The sequence below is a fragment of the Takifugu rubripes genome, chromosome 7, assembly GCF_901000725.2.
Source record: "Takifugu rubripes chromosome 7, fTakRub1.2, whole genome shotgun sequence".
Taxonomy (NCBI): Eukaryota; Metazoa; Chordata; class Actinopteri; order Tetraodontiformes; family Tetraodontidae; genus Takifugu; species Takifugu rubripes.
The window spans coordinates 14,645,722-14,663,294 of record NC_042291.1 but is presented as its reverse complement, the minus strand read 5'-3'; the positions used below and the strand labels follow the sequence as shown (position 1 = coordinate 14,663,294).

At 46.5% G+C, this 17,573-nt stretch overlaps 3 protein-coding genes and 2 non-coding genes across 5 annotated transcripts in view; 4 read left to right on the top strand and 1 right to left on the bottom strand.

Annotated features, from left to right (window-relative positions):
* The first annotated feature begins 140 nt into the window (after positions 1-140).
* Positions 141-3,181, top strand: rps27.2 (ribosomal protein S27, isoform 2). The gene is made up of 4 exons (XM_003966253.3): positions 141-229; positions 650-758; positions 1,232-1,342; positions 2,222-3,181. The coding sequence occupies exons 1-4, from the start codon at positions 224-226 to the stop codon at positions 2,248-2,250; spliced, it is 255 nt and encodes an 84-aa protein (XP_003966302.1). The 5' UTR covers positions 141-223; the 3' UTR covers positions 2,251-3,181.
* On the top strand, positions 1,001-1,132 carry LOC115250569 (small nucleolar RNA SNORA13). The gene has a single exon (XR_003889139.1). It is a non-coding gene; the product is annotated as a small nucleolar RNA SNORA13 (small nucleolar RNA).
* Positions 1,494-1,626, top strand: LOC115250570 (small nucleolar RNA SNORA13). Its single transcript, XR_003889140.1, has one exon. It is a non-coding gene; the product is annotated as a small nucleolar RNA SNORA13 (small nucleolar RNA).
* Positions 3,182-6,612: 3,431 nt separating the features above from the next.
* LOC115250472 (GRB10-interacting GYF protein 2-like) lies at positions 6,613-7,601 on the top strand. Its single transcript, XM_029839108.1, has 2 exons — positions 6,613-7,399; positions 7,486-7,601. The coding sequence occupies exons 1-2, from the start codon at positions 6,692-6,694 to the stop codon at positions 7,567-7,569; spliced, it is 792 nt and encodes a 263-aa protein (XP_029694968.1). The 5' UTR covers positions 6,613-6,691; the 3' UTR covers positions 7,570-7,601.
* Positions 7,602-15,720: 8,119 nt separating this feature from the next.
* The window catches only part of kcnn3 (potassium intermediate/small conductance calcium-activated channel, subfamily N, member 3), a 36,247-nt gene continuing 34,394 nt past the window's right edge, over positions 15,721-17,573 (bottom strand). Inside the window, 2 exon segments of the mRNA XM_029839203.1 lie at positions 15,721-16,481; positions 17,405-17,474. Of these exon segments, the coding sequence (XP_029695063.1) occupies positions 16,071-16,481; positions 17,405-17,474 (481 nt within the window). The 3' untranslated portion in view covers positions 15,721-16,070.

The following is a 17,573-nucleotide window of genomic DNA, read 5'->3' as shown; positions in this document are numbered from 1 at the left end:
TTTTTTATTGTATAAGCAGTAGAATTCGACTAAATAAAATACGTTTACATTCGTTTTTTTTAATATCGCAAAATAAAACACATTCCACCCAAACATATTTAAAACTTTATGTAGTTCGCATATACACTTTAGAAAAGTCACTTCCTCGCGTCTTTGCGAGTTTCCGGTGTGACTGCCTCGTGGCTTACGTGAGCTTCCGGTGAAGGTAGAGAGACACGCAGACATGCCTGTAAGTACTCCTCCGTCTTCCAAAGTCCTACAGTTGATATAAAGTGTTCTCTTCCTATTGTCTGATGCTATAACAACACACAACGCATCTTCTTTACATACAAGCTGTTTGGATGCTGAAATGTAAATGTAAATACGTGAAAACGGGCCCAATATGGCGAGCACGTGCACCGCGGGGACATGTTGGGACATGTCTGGCAGGGAAAGCCTCACCTGTTTAGATCTACCTGTTTTGGTCTATTTTCACTTTATTTCGCTTGAACATAAGATAACATGAAAAACACCAGGCGCAAATAAATAACCTTTGCCCATCGACAACGTCGTATATGCGGTTTATTGTCGTCGACGAAACGAAACGAAGGCTGTAAACAATAAACATGTTGACTAATCTCCTATTTGCTATAACTTTGTGTCCTTTTAGCTTGCAAAGGATTTGTTGCACCCGAGCCCCGAGGAGGAAAGGAGGAGACACAAGAAAAAACGACTTGTGCAGTGTCCAAACTCCTATTTTATGGATGTCAAATGCCCAGGTAACCTTATTAGTTTACAAACCAAATCAGCCTGTCATTTAATAGAATGAGAGAATTTGAGATTAATCGGGAAAAATAACCACTAACCACCTCTTATACTATCATCTGTGTATGTTTCCGTGTACAGGGCCATGCTTCTGTCACAAATGGTTCTAAATAATAAACCAGATATTTTTTTCTTAAAGCCAACTTTATTTGGAAATTCGGCTGATCCTGATGTACACCCCCTTAACTCAGTTATTTGCCTTTATGTGTTGCTCTGTCATTGTTGCCATAATGATCAGGGTGTCAAACAAGGCATACAGTGACACATGTGGCTGCCTGTTGAAGGAGTTTCACCTGACTCTTTTAAGCAGCCGGCTGCATGAACAAACTGTGCCGATGACAAATACTACACGTGACATTCGGTGCTTTGATGTCGAGAAAGGGTTCACGGCTGTCCACATGTATAAGCCATGTTTGTGTGTCTGCAGGCTGCTACAAAATCACCACAGTGTTCAGTCACGCTCAAACCGTCGTGTTGTGTGTCGGCTGCTCCACGGTCCTCTGTCAGCCTACGGGAGGGAAAGCTCGGCTCACGGAAGGTATGGACTCTAAACCCTCTAAGCCTGTCTGTCGAAACATTAATGCATATTTATTAATGACACGAGGCCAGGTCCATAGAATAGTATTAATATTGCAGTGGTGTAAAGGTCACATTTTGTGATTGTCACTGAGGTGTGGGATTAATATATCTGCCTTTGTGTTGCCGTTTCATTGCATTTGTCATGGAAAAGGTGTCAACTGAGGCATACAGTGATTCTTGTAGTTGTTTCAGAAATGAATCCTCCTTGATCCATTTCTTTTACAGTCAATTGCAAGGACAGTTCTCCTATTCAGAAATGCGTTTAAAGCCAGAGCAGCAAGGAATCGGCCCACCCCTGCTCTGTTGTCCTTTCAGTTAAAGATTTGCTTGGGAGCTGATTTGAGAAATGATTGTCTAGTGTGTCGGTGCATCAGCTCAAGGTCTGTTTTTAGTGGCCCTTTCTCCACCCACCTTCTCCATCCTGCTGCTGTGCAACCAAGCACACTGCAGTAACCAAGGACTGCCAGTAACCAAGGACTGCCGAGGGTGTGCTCATCTTCGAGCTGCTCTGGTTGCAGTTGCAGGTGTCGACTTTTAAGCCTCGCTTGAGTGGTTGAGCAGAACCTTTAGACTCTTGTGCCAGTATATTTTACACTCTTAGATGACTTATGTGGGGCCTCAGCTGTCTTCATTTTAACATGAGCCTGGATTGAAAGTGTATACTTTTTTACCTCTCCATTGACATCCAAGTGATGAAAAGCATGTTTTAATGCTGTGGAAGTATGTTGGTCAAGTCCTGACTGTAACCCAACTGGCCGAGCACATACCTCTAAATACCCACAATGCTGTCGTTACCATGGCAAACTCTAATTATTGGTGTGTTCTCCATATTCTGCAGGATGTTCGTTCAGGAGGAAACAACACTGAGCTGGTCGGGTGCGGCTGTACCTGATGAACAGTTGAGTGGACACGGAGTCACGCTGCCACTGGGCTGATGCCTCGAAGAGACGGAATACGAGCCATGTCAAACAAGAAAAAAAGAGCTCAATTTAATGCCACTAATCTATTCATTAGTGTTTTAATCTTTAGATGTTCCTCTCATCTCTAAAGACACTTGAGATCTCATTTGGCTGGTATCTGAAGATGTTTTAAATGTGCACGTGTGGATCTGGGGCTCTCATTTGTACACTGCATATGATTTATACCCAAACAATGAAATATGCTATTTAAATGTATGCCCAATTTCAAAGCCAGTCCTAATGCATACATATTTCATATTTAAGAAGGAGATGCTTTAAAAGGACAATAATTTAGAATGGCTGCATTTTTTTTCACTTTTTTCACAGGCTTTAGGCATCATGTGTACAGTATAATGGTTATAAATGTGATCCCAGGGTGGGTGAGTGGCGCCAAACGTTCAGATACGAATGTGGAAGCGACCAGTAACCTCATTTATGAAGACGCAGGTGTACGTCGCGGTGTGATGAGCTAATCTTCCAGCTGGTGATAGCACTCGATCCTAGTTTGAATGGAGACAGACTCCTGCTAAAATTGCCAATTAACCCTGACTTTTTCCTTCCAAAGCATCAGTGAATATTGACTAATGTTGCTTGAGCTGGGAATTAATGCTCCTTCACCACTCTGAATGCACCATGATTTTAGGGTAAATTGTTGCTTGTGCAGCTTCCTGAGCGTGACGTCTAAAATAATCACTCTAGTAATGTTGCATTTAAATTGCAGACCTACATGAGCTTAATTTCATTTTCAACAAAGGTTTAAAATCAACAGAGGGGTCATTTCTATTGCTGTGTGTACATTGTATACAATCCAAATAAATAATTACAGAGAATGACTTTAATATCCTGTGTCATGGCTTTATATGCATACTACAACAAACTGAATTACTGTGTAGTTAAATGGAAATCCTTTCATTCTCATTGCTGTGGAATTTAGTTTATCTTGCATAGTTTGTGTTGGTGTCAACCGTAGAGTTGCCGATAGGGGGCGCTGCTCTACCGAGAAACGAAAACCATGTGGGCAGGACCAGGGCAAATTACTTTAGCTCAGTCCTAATTTAATAGTGCTTCAAACGTTCTTTGACTCGGAACAGCAACAGAAGTATGAGCAGCGCTGACGCCTCTTGATGTTTTGATCATACGTGGGTGATCGTTCAGGGAAGAACATTCGTGTCTTCTCAAACTTCCCCGCAGACAGATGCAAAATTCTGGCGTCGGATTCAGAAAACTGAGATGCTGGCATTCACACCCAGGAGAGGAAGAACGTTGCAGAGTAGACAAATTAGTACAACTGTTGCACAAAGTGGTCGCGGAGGAAAAAAATAGCCTCTGAAAACACACACACACACACACGCACAGAAACTACTTGAACAGACGCGTTGTGTTCATCTGATTTTCTCACATTGCCAAGGACAGAGTCATTACTCATCACCAGCATCCAGCACACAATTAACTAACTCAATGCTGATGAGTTTTCCTGACCCTACGTGTCCATGGCAACGACCTTCAACAAAGCAGAGGCAGCGAATTGTCCTCTTGGTAGGAGAGCTCAGTAATTTATGCTGGTAAACAAATACATTCCACATATTGAACCAGCTCTCTACACACTCCCGAGTTATATGAAACCCAGCATGTGTCTTAGGAGACAATTCTCAGGATTTTGGATGAAGCACCGGAGGCTCTGAGGGAATAACTCACCATACACAGTCAATTTCCAGTCACATTATCTGTTAAAGCTATATAATTATGCAAAAAGAGATTTGTTTCAGACAAAACAGTTTTCAAGCATTCGGACAAATTTGTATTTATTACAAGCTGCGTATAAGAGTTTTATTTAAAACTGCCTCCATTCATCCAGATTATTGTTTATATTATCATTTAGGTTTAGTTTAGTGGTGTTTGGCTGCTGGCCTATTACTGCTCCTTTGGAGAAATATAAATGATGTGAGAGAAGGTGGCCCCATGTGCCTGAATGACATTTCTAGAATGAACCTTTTCTGTGTTTGTTAAAGAAAATCAATAAAGATTTTGCTCAAAAACTAAACAAGCGCCATTGCTTTGAAGTGTAATAGGGCATCTATCACCATCCACCTTCTTTACCCAGCCAGGAGCCCCCCCCCCCGAATCTGGTCCTGCTCAATGTTTCTTCCTGTTAAAAGAGGTTTTCCCAGCCACTTTTGCCCATGTGGGTCCGGCCCTGGGTTTCTGTAAAGCTCCGTGACATTTATGATCGTAACAGGCTCGAAATAGCCTTTGTAATTTCTCGGCGTGCTGCAGAACATTCTCAGATAGACCATGATGTGTAAAGGCAAAATCTTAAAAATAACTAAGAAAGCCGAATGACGACGTCAATGTTTTTCCTATTTTGACGCACAGATTATTGATTAAGTTTTCAAGGGCTCACTAGATGCAGCTCGACTAAAATCCAGATTCAAATCCAAATAAAAGAGCTAAAATGTACCCGAAGGTCAGATTTCTGAGGGTTTAAAGGACACCGATGGGGTTGTTTTGGCCTTATTTAAAATTTTCTCTGCTTTGTTGCATTTTTCAAACATTGTAGGGGAACTGCAGCAGGACCGCTCGCCCCGCTCGGAACCCTGGCCGCTCTTGGACGTACGTGTCTGGACTGCAGGCTGATTTCATCCCCATATGTGAAGACTGGACTACTCCCTTTGCTCTCTTCAGACCTTTGGCTGTGCACATGAATGCCAATATCTCCAGGGGTTCTCATTCCTCATTGATTTGGTTTTTCTGATTGATGGACAGATTGATCGCACTGATGCCCTGTGCACTGGTGATGTTAAATATTGAAGTATGTAGTAGCCGGCGATTCAGTAGGTGGTCCCCCAACAGTCTGGACACGTCAGAGATGCAATCGCCCTAATAAAATGCTAAATGTGTATCAGGTCACAATGTTGAAGACCTGTGGCAGCTGGAGAGACCAGAGATGGAAGGATGTAAAAAGGGTCAGAATACACCATGGTAAACATTGGGAAGCAGCATGGAAGCTAATGGTCTCTTCAATTGGACAGGTTTTCTTTCAATGCAAACTCAATAGTAAAAGCAGCACCAAACGAGTTCTCACCCATCTGAAAAGCGGTGAAATGATGAGGCCACACTGGCACACAAGCAAAAGTCAAAGATTATTTCTACCCTGAGTTGCCGGCGACCTCAATCAGCTGATTGGTAGCCGGTCGAGTGAGTGCGACTTCTTCCTCTGGGACCTTTGGCTCAACGCTGCCATTTTCCTCTGCGGACGCAGCCTGTCCACCGCCCGTCACAGGCTGCTTCTCGGGGTCCAGCGCACGGAGCTCCACATCGTGCACGTGGGGCTCCGTGTCCTCCATCATGGTTGAAGCTGTTCCCTGCTTCGGAGCACAGGAGGAACAGAAACAACTGACAAACTTTTAAAGTTGAGCCCAGAAGTAGCTTGAAGACAAAATTAAAGGAAGGGATGGACTAAATAAATGCCTAATACTGTTAATTAAAAGGCATTATATATGTTTATTATTGCCTGTCAGATCTGTTGAACATTGGAATATTAAAAAGGCTGCTGTGGGGTGGGATTGTTAGTTCTACACTCAACCTCCTCCTTTATCCTGCCTCCTGCATTGAGCGCACAGAATTAAGTCTTTATGTTTCTATATCTGACCTTGTTTAATTTCTACATAAAAGTGATAAGGAGTGGTTGCTGCTTTAGGCCGAGGCTGCTGGGGTCCAGAAACATGATCACCTGATCTCCTCTCCTCACCAAGTAGATCAGTGACGTTCTTTCTTGTGTAGATTTTCTGCTTCCCCCTCCCCTCCTCTGTATTCATCTACAGGTATCGCCACCTTCATAGTTGTATGCTGACCTACTGACCTCCGACCCTGCTGACCCACTCACCTCTACCGGCAGTTTATGATAATTGATTTCTATGTTCTCTGCCTCCTCTCCTCTCCTCTCTCTCTCTACCCCCCCCCATCAGCAGGAGGGTCCCCCTACATGACCCTGGTCCTGCTCAAGGTTACTTCCTGTTAAAGGGGAGTTTTTCCTGCCACTGTTGCTTGTTGAGGGTCAGGCCCTGGGATTCTGGAAAGCGCCTAGAAACAATTCTGATTGTAAGAGACGCGATTGATCGATTGATTGATCGATACTTCAGCTAAGGGACAGAACCCTCCAACTTAATGCCAACTTTATCTTAAGTTGGCATTTTTTTCTTTGATCTTAAGTTGTCATTGCTGTCTTTGATCTTAAGTTGGCCTTTTAGTCTTTGATGTCCTTTGTATCAAACACATCAACTCTATCTCTTTCAGCACAGCCTGAGGAGCTCAACACTCTTGTAGCACACTGGTGACCAGCAGACGTATCGATGGCACAGAGAGGAACCCAGCAGCTGAAGGCAGAGCAAGAACAACTGGAATCATCAATGGAAACTTGGAGGGAAGAGGTCCAGCAGCTCAAAGAAGCCCTGGCGGAGAAGGAGGAGCAGCTCAGCAGGGTAGTGAAGAGGCGAAGGATGAGGACTGTGGCCCATGTAGAGACCCTGACCCAGCTGAACAGCACACAAGCTGCTCTGAAGGAGAGCAGCCTCAAATGTGCTTCCCTGGAGGAAACCCTCCAGACCCAGCAGCAGGAGATAGAGGAGAGATGCAGCAGAGAGCTGACGGAGCAGGAGGAAGGTCTGAGGCACAAGCTCCTTGGGATCGAGGAGGAATTTAAGGGGAAGCTGGAGAAAGAGAAACAAAGTTTTGATGAAAAGAAAGAGGCCTTGAGGCAGCAGCTCTTTTTACAAGAAGAAAAGTTTAAGAAGCTACTTGATGAAGAGCAACTCAAATATGCTGAGAAGGTCATGGAACTAGAAGAGTCAACGAAGCAGCAGCTGTTGACTAAAGATGAGACCTTTAACAAGATGCTGGCTGATGTTTGTCAGCGGTGGGACAGCACAGCTCAGAAATGGGCACAGATGAACGAAGAGCTGCAGCACAAGTTCCTGGAGAGCCAACGTTTGAGGCAGCACGAGGAGGAGAAGAACAAAGAGGAGATCCAGAGGCTCTCTGAAGCAATCCTCCGACTTGAGGTGAGATGCTTTCGCCTTTGTTCCTCTTCCAGAAGATTTCAGATGATGTTCAGTGAAATCTAAAACACAATCTCTCTTTTCTGCAGCTTCAAGTATCAAAGAAGAAGAAGAAGAAGAAGAAGAAGAAGAAATGCTTCTGGAGATGGAAGTTCTGGAAAAAGATGAAGTAAACAATTCCAGAGCTCCCAAAGCCCTCCTCCTCCTCCTCCTCCTCCTCCTCCTCCTCCTCCTCCTCCTCCTCTACATCCTGACCTCCACAGCGTCACATCCTGTCTTCATCAGTTTTATTTTACAGTATCATCATTGTTTATGTTCTATGTTTGGATCTATGATGTAGAAACAATAAAACTCAAAGTCAACCACCAGATTGTAGATGTTGTAAATGACAGCTTTAGAAATGGCTTCATTAGTGGTGAAGACTTCATGAGCTTCGTCACTGATAAAGTTCTAGCTATCAGAGAGAAAGCTAACCAGGCCATCCCAACAACTGGACCATCACCAGATGTGCTGACTGTGGGAACATTCAGGGGCTCCAATGAGCCCTTAAACTCCTTTACCCCTGTATATTTTTCTGAGGCGTCATCGCTAATTCAGAAATCCAAGAGCACCACGTGTCCTTTAGATCCCATCCCAACACACCTGTTGAAGGATGTTTTACCATTGATAGACAGTTCTATCCTGGACCAGATCAATGGTTCTTTAGTGACAGGTTATGTACCCCGGTCCTACAAGGTGGCAGTGATTAAGCCGTGGCTTAAAAAACCATCACTGGATCCTGACGTATTAGCAAACTATAGGCCGATATCCAACATTCGTTTGATCTCTAAAGTTCTTGAGAAGGTTGTGGTGTCTCAGTTACTGGAGCACCTGCAGAGAAACAGCCTGTTTGAGGTGTTTTAGTCAGGCTTGTTAAAGGGGAGTTTTTCCTGCCACTGTTGCTTGTCTGGGGTCAGGCCCTGGGATTCTGGAAAGCGCCTAGAAACAATTTTGACTGTAACAGACGCTATATAAATAAAGTTTGATTGATTGATTGAGTGCAGTTGTGAGACAACGTAACATAATTGAAGCATGCTGCTTCCAATCGACACTCCTTTGACCTTTGACCATAGAAACATTAAATGTTTTTTTTACCGGTTTGACTTTTTGTTTGTTCTTAGTTTCTCATGAGGTCAGTCGAGAGTGCTGATGTCACTTCTATTGCTAAGATTTCACACACAATGGAACAATAAAAGCAGGGGCCCATCATTGGAGGCCCTGACAGCTCCTGCTAAACGATTGCCCCCCAACTGATGCCTCCACGCATTCAGTTTGACATTTAAACGCCGATTTAAAATTAACACCAGGACAACTGAATTGCAGAAACACCGCCCGCGCCTCGCTACAGTCGAATAGCTGCGATGCATGCAGCATAACAAGCAGGGCATTTGCATCTTTCCCCCCCATCCTGAGGACGCTGACCTATCATGGCTCCTCCTGTTTATTTCAAAAGGCATGTTATTGTTTTAAACATACCATTTATTGAGTTACTTTTAGAAAATCCTACTGTTACATTCTAGCTAAATAGGTTGTCATCGTTGTACAGCTTCAGTGTGGGTCTCCTGCATGTCTCCCACCGTCTCCAGTAGGTGGATGGCAGTCCTGTGGCTGTGCAGTCGCTGATAAATGAGTCTACATATTCCAAGAGACACACAGGTTTCATGAATGCACACAGACACATGCGGTTTTGAGCAACCTCTGCGGAACCACTGTGGGTCACCGCTGTGATGGATGCTGTTTCTGATTGGCCGCGACTATTAAAAGCCCGGCGACCATCGAGAGCATCGGTCATGTCAGCTCTGCCTCATCTTAGACTAAATCATTCATGTTTTCGGTGGTCATTTCCGGTTTTAATTAATGACTGCACAGCTAAAATGATCTGTGGCCAGATGCAATCATAGCCCACTTTTGGGCCTTATTACATAACAGTGCAATAAATCAGAGCTGGTGCAGCTCCTTTTATTGATTTTTTTTTAAGCGCAAGAGATAAAACAACATTACATCAGCGTGTGAAGGGAAACCTGTGGAGGGAAAACAAACAAGTGTGCAGTGAAAAGCCAAGCACCAAGTATCTCCAACCTGGTGAGCAAACTGATTTTTGTTGGCACACTGGAGAGGGGAGCATAATACAGGAAACACATAATGCGTTCGCGCCCCTGTCAATAGATTGCAAGAGTGAGATGTTCGGTGAATATAAAAACATAATCACCTGCCAGATGCCAGGCAGTCGCTGGCCAAGATGGCTGTTGAACACAAATAAGCCGTTTCCCACATCAGAGACGCTCATCAAACCCGCGTGTTTTCCTGCACTGACAGAACAGGAGTGTGTCTGATTATTGCACTCGAACACGTTTGAGGTGAGGGAAAATGGGGCAATTAGATGCCCCCTTTCTGGATGCAATGGGTACAAATTGCAGCTCCATTCGTTCATCAGCGCCTCGGGTTTTCCGGCCGCACTTGCGCGACGTTTCCATTAAAGGTCAAGGCAATCTGAGCAGGGGCCACTCGCACAATTGGTAATTTGCAGTCACATGTGCACCTGACCTAAATTCCAGTGGAAAGAGAAAGAAGAGCGCCGAGGCAGTGCACAGATAACACGCACGACAGGGAGCGCAGCCCCCCCAGCCCTGTAAAAACACAGCCAAAATAAACATTCCATGTCAAATCTGTGCGTGCGTGCAGAGATTATAGAAACAGCCCAAAATGTCTCCTTTTGACACGACGCAGAATCCACCGTGTCCCGGTTAGGCCGTCTCCTGATAATTACACAGTCAATTATGTCACTCCTTCAAAAACTAGAGCACATCTATTAACTGTTTCTGCCTCATAGACAGTCAAGGATTTCAAGATCCGAATAACTTGTGACCAAAGCTTATGAACACACACTTCTCCGTCTGGATGATGCAACTTTTGCAGTTGGACAGTGACGCATGTGCCTCGTCCAACTTAAATCTCTGTTTGTTTAGTTTTTTTTTCCCAATTTAGAAAAATAATTATTCAATTTATGCAACTGTGGCTGCAGACTAGCCCAGGAAATTAGCGGCGGCTACTCAGAGCTTTTTGATGGTTAAAGTTGAATCCATTTCAAAGAGGACAAAATTTCTGAAAGCTGCTTCTGTCACATGCACGTCCGCCCACACCGGGTGTTCCTCACCGGGTCTTTTAACAGAGGGGAGGTGTTGTCACCGAGACTACGTGTCCATGTTTTATTCAGCCCCGGCTGGGTCAGGCTGCGGTGTCGTGTCCAGAGGAACGCGTGAGAACGGTTGATGTCCTGTCAGGTGAGGCAGCACAACTCCCCGGCGAGGTCGTTAAAAACCCCACAGTCTCTCCTCGTCCAGAGGCAAATCAACAGTCTGACAAATGGGTCAATTAAAGCCCTGGAGCTAAAGCTGTGGACAGTTACCGGTGAAGGCAGGGCTCCGTCCTGGTACCACTGCGGATGACACCATCAGAAACATTATGGGATGAAACAAGTGTGAGTTCATTCCAGTTTAGTCACACGGACGGGATGACTTACGGTGTCAGACCTCTGTAGGAATGGTTTCATGCTCCTCAAACCCCCACCGTGGGTCAAATAAACCGAAAGTGCGGCACACTTCATTTCACACGCAAAACATCTGTGGGCTGTGCTGATGGATTATTAAGAGCTTAATGGCCGGGAGAGTGACTGCACACAGCTGAAGGATGAATGAGTCAAGTAACCAAAAGCCATTATATCCCATTCCAATCAAACAAAGCTTTAATGCAGTCGTTTTCTCCAATGCTGCTGGAGGAACGCTAACATCGGTGATGTGCAGCAGCCGTGGAGGGGGACCCGCTCCAGAAACCACATAAATAAAACATGTCCTTGGAAGTGTTGGCTGTCGTTCTCTAACCGGGGCTGCAGACACACCGGCGTGATCTTCTGACGCACATGTCGAGCTGCACAGACCTGTATGCATTAGTGCGTTTGTCCCTCTGGTTGCCAAGGAAACAGCAGGACATGTCTTCCTAGGGAGGTGTGACTTGTACAGTCATCAGAATGGCTGTTCACTCTCATGAGCAGGGCGATAAATAAGCGTCAGCGGGCTTGTTCCAGCGACGGGCTGTTGATCCAATTGACGGCAACTTGCAGGGCAGCGCTCGTCTCCTCTCGTCCAGGGAGGTTCCCCCGTGATGGGGAGCAGAGCTGCCTGTGATTTCCCGTTGATGACATTACAGCTGACAGAGCAGTGCGGGGAGGTGATAACAGTGGCCGACCTCTGGCAACCATCTGTCTGCTTCCACCTCTGTGCTCAAAAACACATCCTCGCTGGTAGGACGGTTGTTAGGTCCCTTAAAATGGAGCCAGCAGAGGTTAGGCAGAGAAAATATGCTTCCGTGCTTCACAGTTTTGAACCAAAGGTCACATCTGTTGCCTGAAGCATTCAAAACATGAAGAAACTGGCTTATCCCCTCCCTTGTAGACTACAGTAAAACTGCCACCTCGACAGACTGAGGTTATGGAAAATGGAGCTGCTAAATGAGAAGAAGAGCTCCAGCAAAGACTATGAGCGTTGATATTGCCCCCGACTCCAAATTACACAGTGCAATCGTGACAATGCAGCCAGGCTGTGAGAGAGGCAGAAAACCCAGGGTAAATAACACAATAACAAGCTAGTTGTATCTGCATGTGTGTCGCGTTCTGGGCTGAGCAGAACGCCAGGCTGCCTGGGTTACACACATCAGATACAGGCTTTTGGCTAAATTCTATATGTGAAAACTGAAAATGAAGAGGAGATAGTTTCGGTCACGTCTGCCTTTGCCCTGGAAGATTGAGCCGCTTGATGTAAATTACCTTCTCTCGCCATTAAGAGTGGGAGTGTCTCTCTGTGCTGAAGAAGAATCCTTTTTTCAGAAAGAGACGTGGAGCACACACCAATCGGAAACCTTTCTGGGCTGCTGCGGATGATGACAGCAGCACACCGTAATTACAGAGGCAGGTTAAAGTGTAATAGCTGCTCACAGCAAGCCCAGTATAACAGTGCATAATGGATAATTATTGCAGAGAATAATGGGGGTTTCTTTGATAAGTGGGTCCCATATGTTGATATAAGAACTCCATCATTCTAACATTGAAAGTGACAGTTCAGGCAGATATCTCGTCCAGTGTGAGTCAAAGGTCCAGAATGCACAGGCACATCAGGTTATTCAGATTTGTGCGGCTTGTGTTTGATTTGTGGTATCGATTTCCTGCACCAGCCCAGATTACAGCATCCAGCTGCTGAGTTCTCTGCCTCCGCAGGTCTGATTAAACCTGCCGGGTTGGATGTTCCGAAGCGGCACACGCTCGATGCAATCACTTCCTTTTAAAAGGTGATGCTACACTCCAGCTGGAGTCGTTTTTGCTTTTGCTTAATTTTAAGAAAATCATCATTAAGCGTCCTCCACCTAAATTTAAACAGTAATTCTGATGTGATTGCAGCTCCTCCCTCTTCTTAGCAAGATAAAATGATGAGACAAAAGGGAGACTATTCCTAACAGATTCTAAAACCCCAATAACAGCAGGCAGTGGAGTGAAAATTGCCCAGAAAAATGACAATTAAAAAATAATTGCATCGCTCGGTAATCTTTTTACGCCTCTAAGATAATAATTTCCTGAGGAGCGAACAACAGAGACACAGAAAACGTGGAATCTGGGATGTTATAGATATATACTTTATTAATTCTCTCTGTTAAAATAAAATTACAAAATAATTTCAACCTCAAACGGCACTTTCCTTGTTTAGAATTATTTAACCTGTTGTCAATACATATATCATAATTGTCATGACGAATGAGAAGAATACTAGTTTCGTAGTATAGGAATATTAATAATAAGCTATAACTGCGTTTAATCATAATGGTAGAAAAGACTAAGCAATACAAAGCTAAAGTTCATCAACAGCATACAATAGTCCAAGCGAATGTAATTCAGTATTCCGGCCACAGCGTGTCGCTATAAAACAGTTTTAAATATTGTCTCTAATTCAAAGATAGGCTTGTCGTCCCCCCCCACGCCATTATAATTCCTCTCAGATACACCTTAGTCTCCCTTTCTATGTTTTATTTATTTCACAACAGCTGTTCCTTCATGGCCATTTATCCTTTATAAGGTTTATTTGCGTTCCCGTGGTCCACCGTGATGTGTGTCAGGCCTGTATCAAGTCCAGGTCCATATTTTTCACAGTTTTTGCCTCAGAAGTATTGTCAAGATATCTGCCTCCCGCAATCTTTTGTCCCCAGTGACAGCAGTGTTCCCTGCCTCTTATTGAAGTCCATTTAAGAGAGAGCACTTTGGTTGTCGAGGTGTGTGTGTGTGTGTGTGTGTGTGTGTACGTTCTCGTGTCTGTTTTTGTGCGCTGGAGTGAGCAATGATGTTTCTTTACGCAGAATACATTCAAAATAATGGAGTGCTGTTTCGAGGGGGGGGGGGGGGGTCTGTGAGCTTGAAAATCAGCGTGTGAGATCACCCCCCCACCCACCCACCCACCCATGAAAGGTCATTGGCACCACTGTGTCCCACCCAACAATAACATCAACTTGAACTCACACGGCTGAAGAAGCTCATTTTGTGGCTTTTGTTTCATCCAGACTAGCGAGAGGCGTTGGATCACAGTGGGAGGATAAGCGGATCGTTCATTATGGGGGGGGTAATGCGCGGGGCCTCATTTTTAACTCTCTGCAGCGGACAAATCTAATAACAAGGAAACACTAGGCAAAATGTGGAGCATTAATTTTGTGCAGGGCTGCCTCACAGGGTCATCAATTATTGATATCATCTCTGTTATTCAATAAACCCGATTGGAAGTTATTTCCCTTTACTGAGAGTTTGTGCAGGAATCGAATCTCTAATCTCAGTAAAGACGCCACGTTCGGAGTTCTGTTGCTAGGAAATATTTACAGGGATGAGGTTGTAGCAGCCCCCCCCCCCCCCCGCTAGGATGTGCACGTGGACACTTCCTGTCATGTATAAACGGAGTGGCAGGGCTGTGTGTTAGGGCTGCGTGGCAGGGATGTGTGGCAGGGCTGTGTGGCAGGGATGCGTGGCAGGGATGCGTGGCAGGGATGTGTGTTAGGGCTGCGTGGCAGGGATGTGTGGCAGGGCTGTGTGGCAGGGATGCGTGGCAGGGATGCGTGGCAGGGATGTGTGTTAGGGCTGCGTGGCAGGGATGTGTGGCAGGGATGTGTGGCAGGGTTGTGTGGCAGGGATGTGTGGCAGGGTTGTGTTGCAGGGATGTGTGGCAGGGATGTGTGGCAGGGTTGTGTGGCAGGGATGTGTGGCAGGGATGTGTGTTAGGGCTGCGTGGCAGGGATGTGTGGCAGGGTTGTGTTGCAGGGATGTGTGGCAGGGATGTGTGGCAGGGTTGTGTGGCAGGGATGTGTGGCAGGGATGTGTGGCAGGGTTGTGTGGCAGGGATGTGTGGCAGGGTTGTGTTGCAGGGATGTGTGGCAGGGATGTGTGGCAGGGTTGTGTGGCAGGGATGTGTGGCAGGGATGTGTGGCAGGGTTGTGTGGCAGGGATGTGTGGCAGGGTTGTGTGGCAGGGTTGTGTGGCAGGGATGTGTGGCAGGGTTGTGTGGCAGGGATGTGTGGCAGGGATGTGTGGCAGGGATGCGTGGCAGGAATGTGTGGCAGGGCTGTGTGGCAGGGATGTGTGGCAGGGATGTGTGGCAGTTACAGCTTCAGTGTTACGAGTGTAAAGGGGCCCGCATTGAAGAAGATGCTGAGTTGTGCTGGGCTCACGTGTGCGTGCACGCATGTGTGTGTGTGTGTGTGTGTGTGCGTGCAGTGCATGCGACTATTTTTTTTTCCCAGAATGATCTTGTCGATCGAACCTTCTGTTAAAGGGATGCTCGTTAATACACAATTAGCATTCAGATAGAAAAAACATTGTAAGGATTAAAAAGTTATGGTCATAATTCCTGATATAAGGAGAGGGGGGGGCGAGAATAAAGGCTTTCTTCAGTAACTGGAGTTGATGCCATTTAGAGTTCATATAATGACCCCCCACCCCCACCCCCCACCTTCATTCCTCACTGTCTTCACATCCTTCATCGCCCTCACACCTTTTAGTGCCTCCATTTTTCTTCTCCCTCTCTTGTCAAGGAAAAATGCCCCAAAGTCTCTAATATACCTCATCATTTATAGCCCCCCCATCTTAATCCCATTATTTCTCCTCACAGTCATCCTCAAGCCACAGAATGGAGGGGCCAAACATCTCCATCGTCCTCCTCAGAGTTTCTGAGCCCCCCCCCCCCCACCCTCAGCTACGTCATGAGAACCCCCCCACCCCCTGGGATTCCAACTTGGAGGAGACCTGAGTGGCCAGAGTTCGATGGCTGCTCCGCTTCACTGTTTTCATGCTGTTGGCCACTGTGGCGCCTCCCGTCACGATGGTCCGAATCCTGGACCGTTGGACCGGAGACACGTTGGGCTGCTCTTCCATGCAAACTATTGCGTTGTTGCTATTGGCTGGTTTCATCTAACAAATCTAGTCTAATAGTTGGATAAAAACCCTTAAACAGGCCCCCTGTTGCCCCTTTTCCATTCCCAAAGTTCCGACTTCCAGGGTAACAGGAACCCCCAGCCCGGAGGTGAACGTCCACCCCCCTGTGTGTCCTCACAGAGCTCCTCAACAGTTAGAAACGGAGGTGTTGGGGTTGGAGCCGCCCTCCGGGCCCCCGACTGGACTCATGGGTGGCGAGGACAGCGGAGACTCCAGAGCCAGGGTGGGGACCTGGGGAGGGGACTGCGCTGGAGATGCAACCTGGGTGGGAGTCATGGAAGCTGGGGCGGTGGTTAAGGAGACACCTGAGGGGAGCGGCGCCACGGCGCCTCCTCTTCCGTCCCTGGCGTCTCGCTCTTGGAGCAGGTGGATGAGGGCGGCGTGCTGGGCGCTGAGGGTGGCCGAGAGGTGGGCCGGCAGCGAGTTGAAGCCGGCCGTGAGCTGCTCCATGCGCTGCTCCAGGGACAACATCTGGCGCTCCAGGTCCTCGCTGCGGTCGTTGAGCTCCGACATGAGCTCATACATGACGCTCTGCATCTGCGGGAGAGGGAGAGGGAGAGGGAGAGGCGGTGACTCAGCACGCTGGAGCGGGACGCCGCACAAAAACGTAAACAGGGTCTGATTAGGCCCACGTTTCATTTGAGCTTGTTTAAGGCAATCACCCCCAATCAGACAGGAAGAGGCCGAAAGAGCCTGAGGACAGGATGGAGGGAACCGGATGGAGGAGAAAGAAGGAAGGAAAGAAGGAAGGAAAGAAGGAAAGAAAGAAGGAAGGAAAGAAAGATGGAAAGAAAGAAGGAAAGAAAGAAGGAAGGAAAGAAAGAAGGAAAGAAAGAAGGAAAGAAGGAAGGAAAGACAGAAGGAAGGACAGAAAGAAGTAAAGAAAGAAGGAAGGAAAGAAAGAAGGAAGGAAAGAAGGAAGGAAAGAAGGAAGGAAAGAAAGATGGAAAGAAAGAAGGAAAGAAAGAAGGAAAGAAGGAAGGAAAGAAAGAAGGAAAGAAAGAAAGAAGGAAAGAAGGAAGGAAAGAAAGAAAGGCTTTGATCCCGCCCCCGTAACCATGGCAAACACAAGTGGTCAATAGAGATGGAGTCACTTAGATGTAATATTTGATGCTAAAGGCATCGCCTCTCAACAACACACACTCACACGCGCGCACACACACACTCCTTTAGATTTCCTCCCTCCGCCGGGTCTCCATCTCACTCCCTCTCTTTCACAGTCACACACACACGCTCACACTCACACTCACACACCCACACAGGAACAGACTCACACGAGCCCTCCCTCCCCTCGTTTCCTCCTCACTCTCTCACTCAGTCATCCCTGTTTTAACACTTGTTCCATTTTGTTGCTAGGAGACACCAAGCCGCACAAGTGTGCAGGACAGTGTGGAGGAATGTGGTGTGTGTGAGTGTGTGCGTGTGTGTAGCTCATGTGATGCGACCTGAGCCCGCCCCACCTTTGAGAGGTCCACCAGAGTGTTGGCCTGGTCGCTCAGTTTCCTTTGCTCCATTTTCACGCTGCGTAATCTGGAGGAAGACAAACACAAGACACACACCTCGGAGGTTTAAACCCATTTAGACGACAGCGTCCCGTCCGGACAGCTGATCCCTCCGGGCCCAGACCGC

Coding starts and splice junctions, on each gene's coding strand:
- LOC115250472 (XM_029839108.1), top strand. CDS start 6,692: ATGGCACAGAGAGGAACCCAGCAGCTGAAGGCAGAGCAAGAACAACTG. Junction 7,400..7,485: donor AAGCAATCCTCCGACTTGAG/GTGAGATGCTTT, acceptor TCTTTTCTGCAG/CTTCAAGTATCAAAGAAGAA.
- rps27.2 (XM_003966253.3), top strand. Junction 759..1,231: donor TATGGATGTCAAATGCCCAG/GTAACCTTATTA, acceptor GTGTGTCTGCAG/GCTGCTACAAAATCACCACA. Junction 1,343..2,221: donor GAAAGCTCGGCTCACGGAAG/GTATGGACTCTA, acceptor CATATTCTGCAG/GATGTTCGTTCAGGAGGAAA.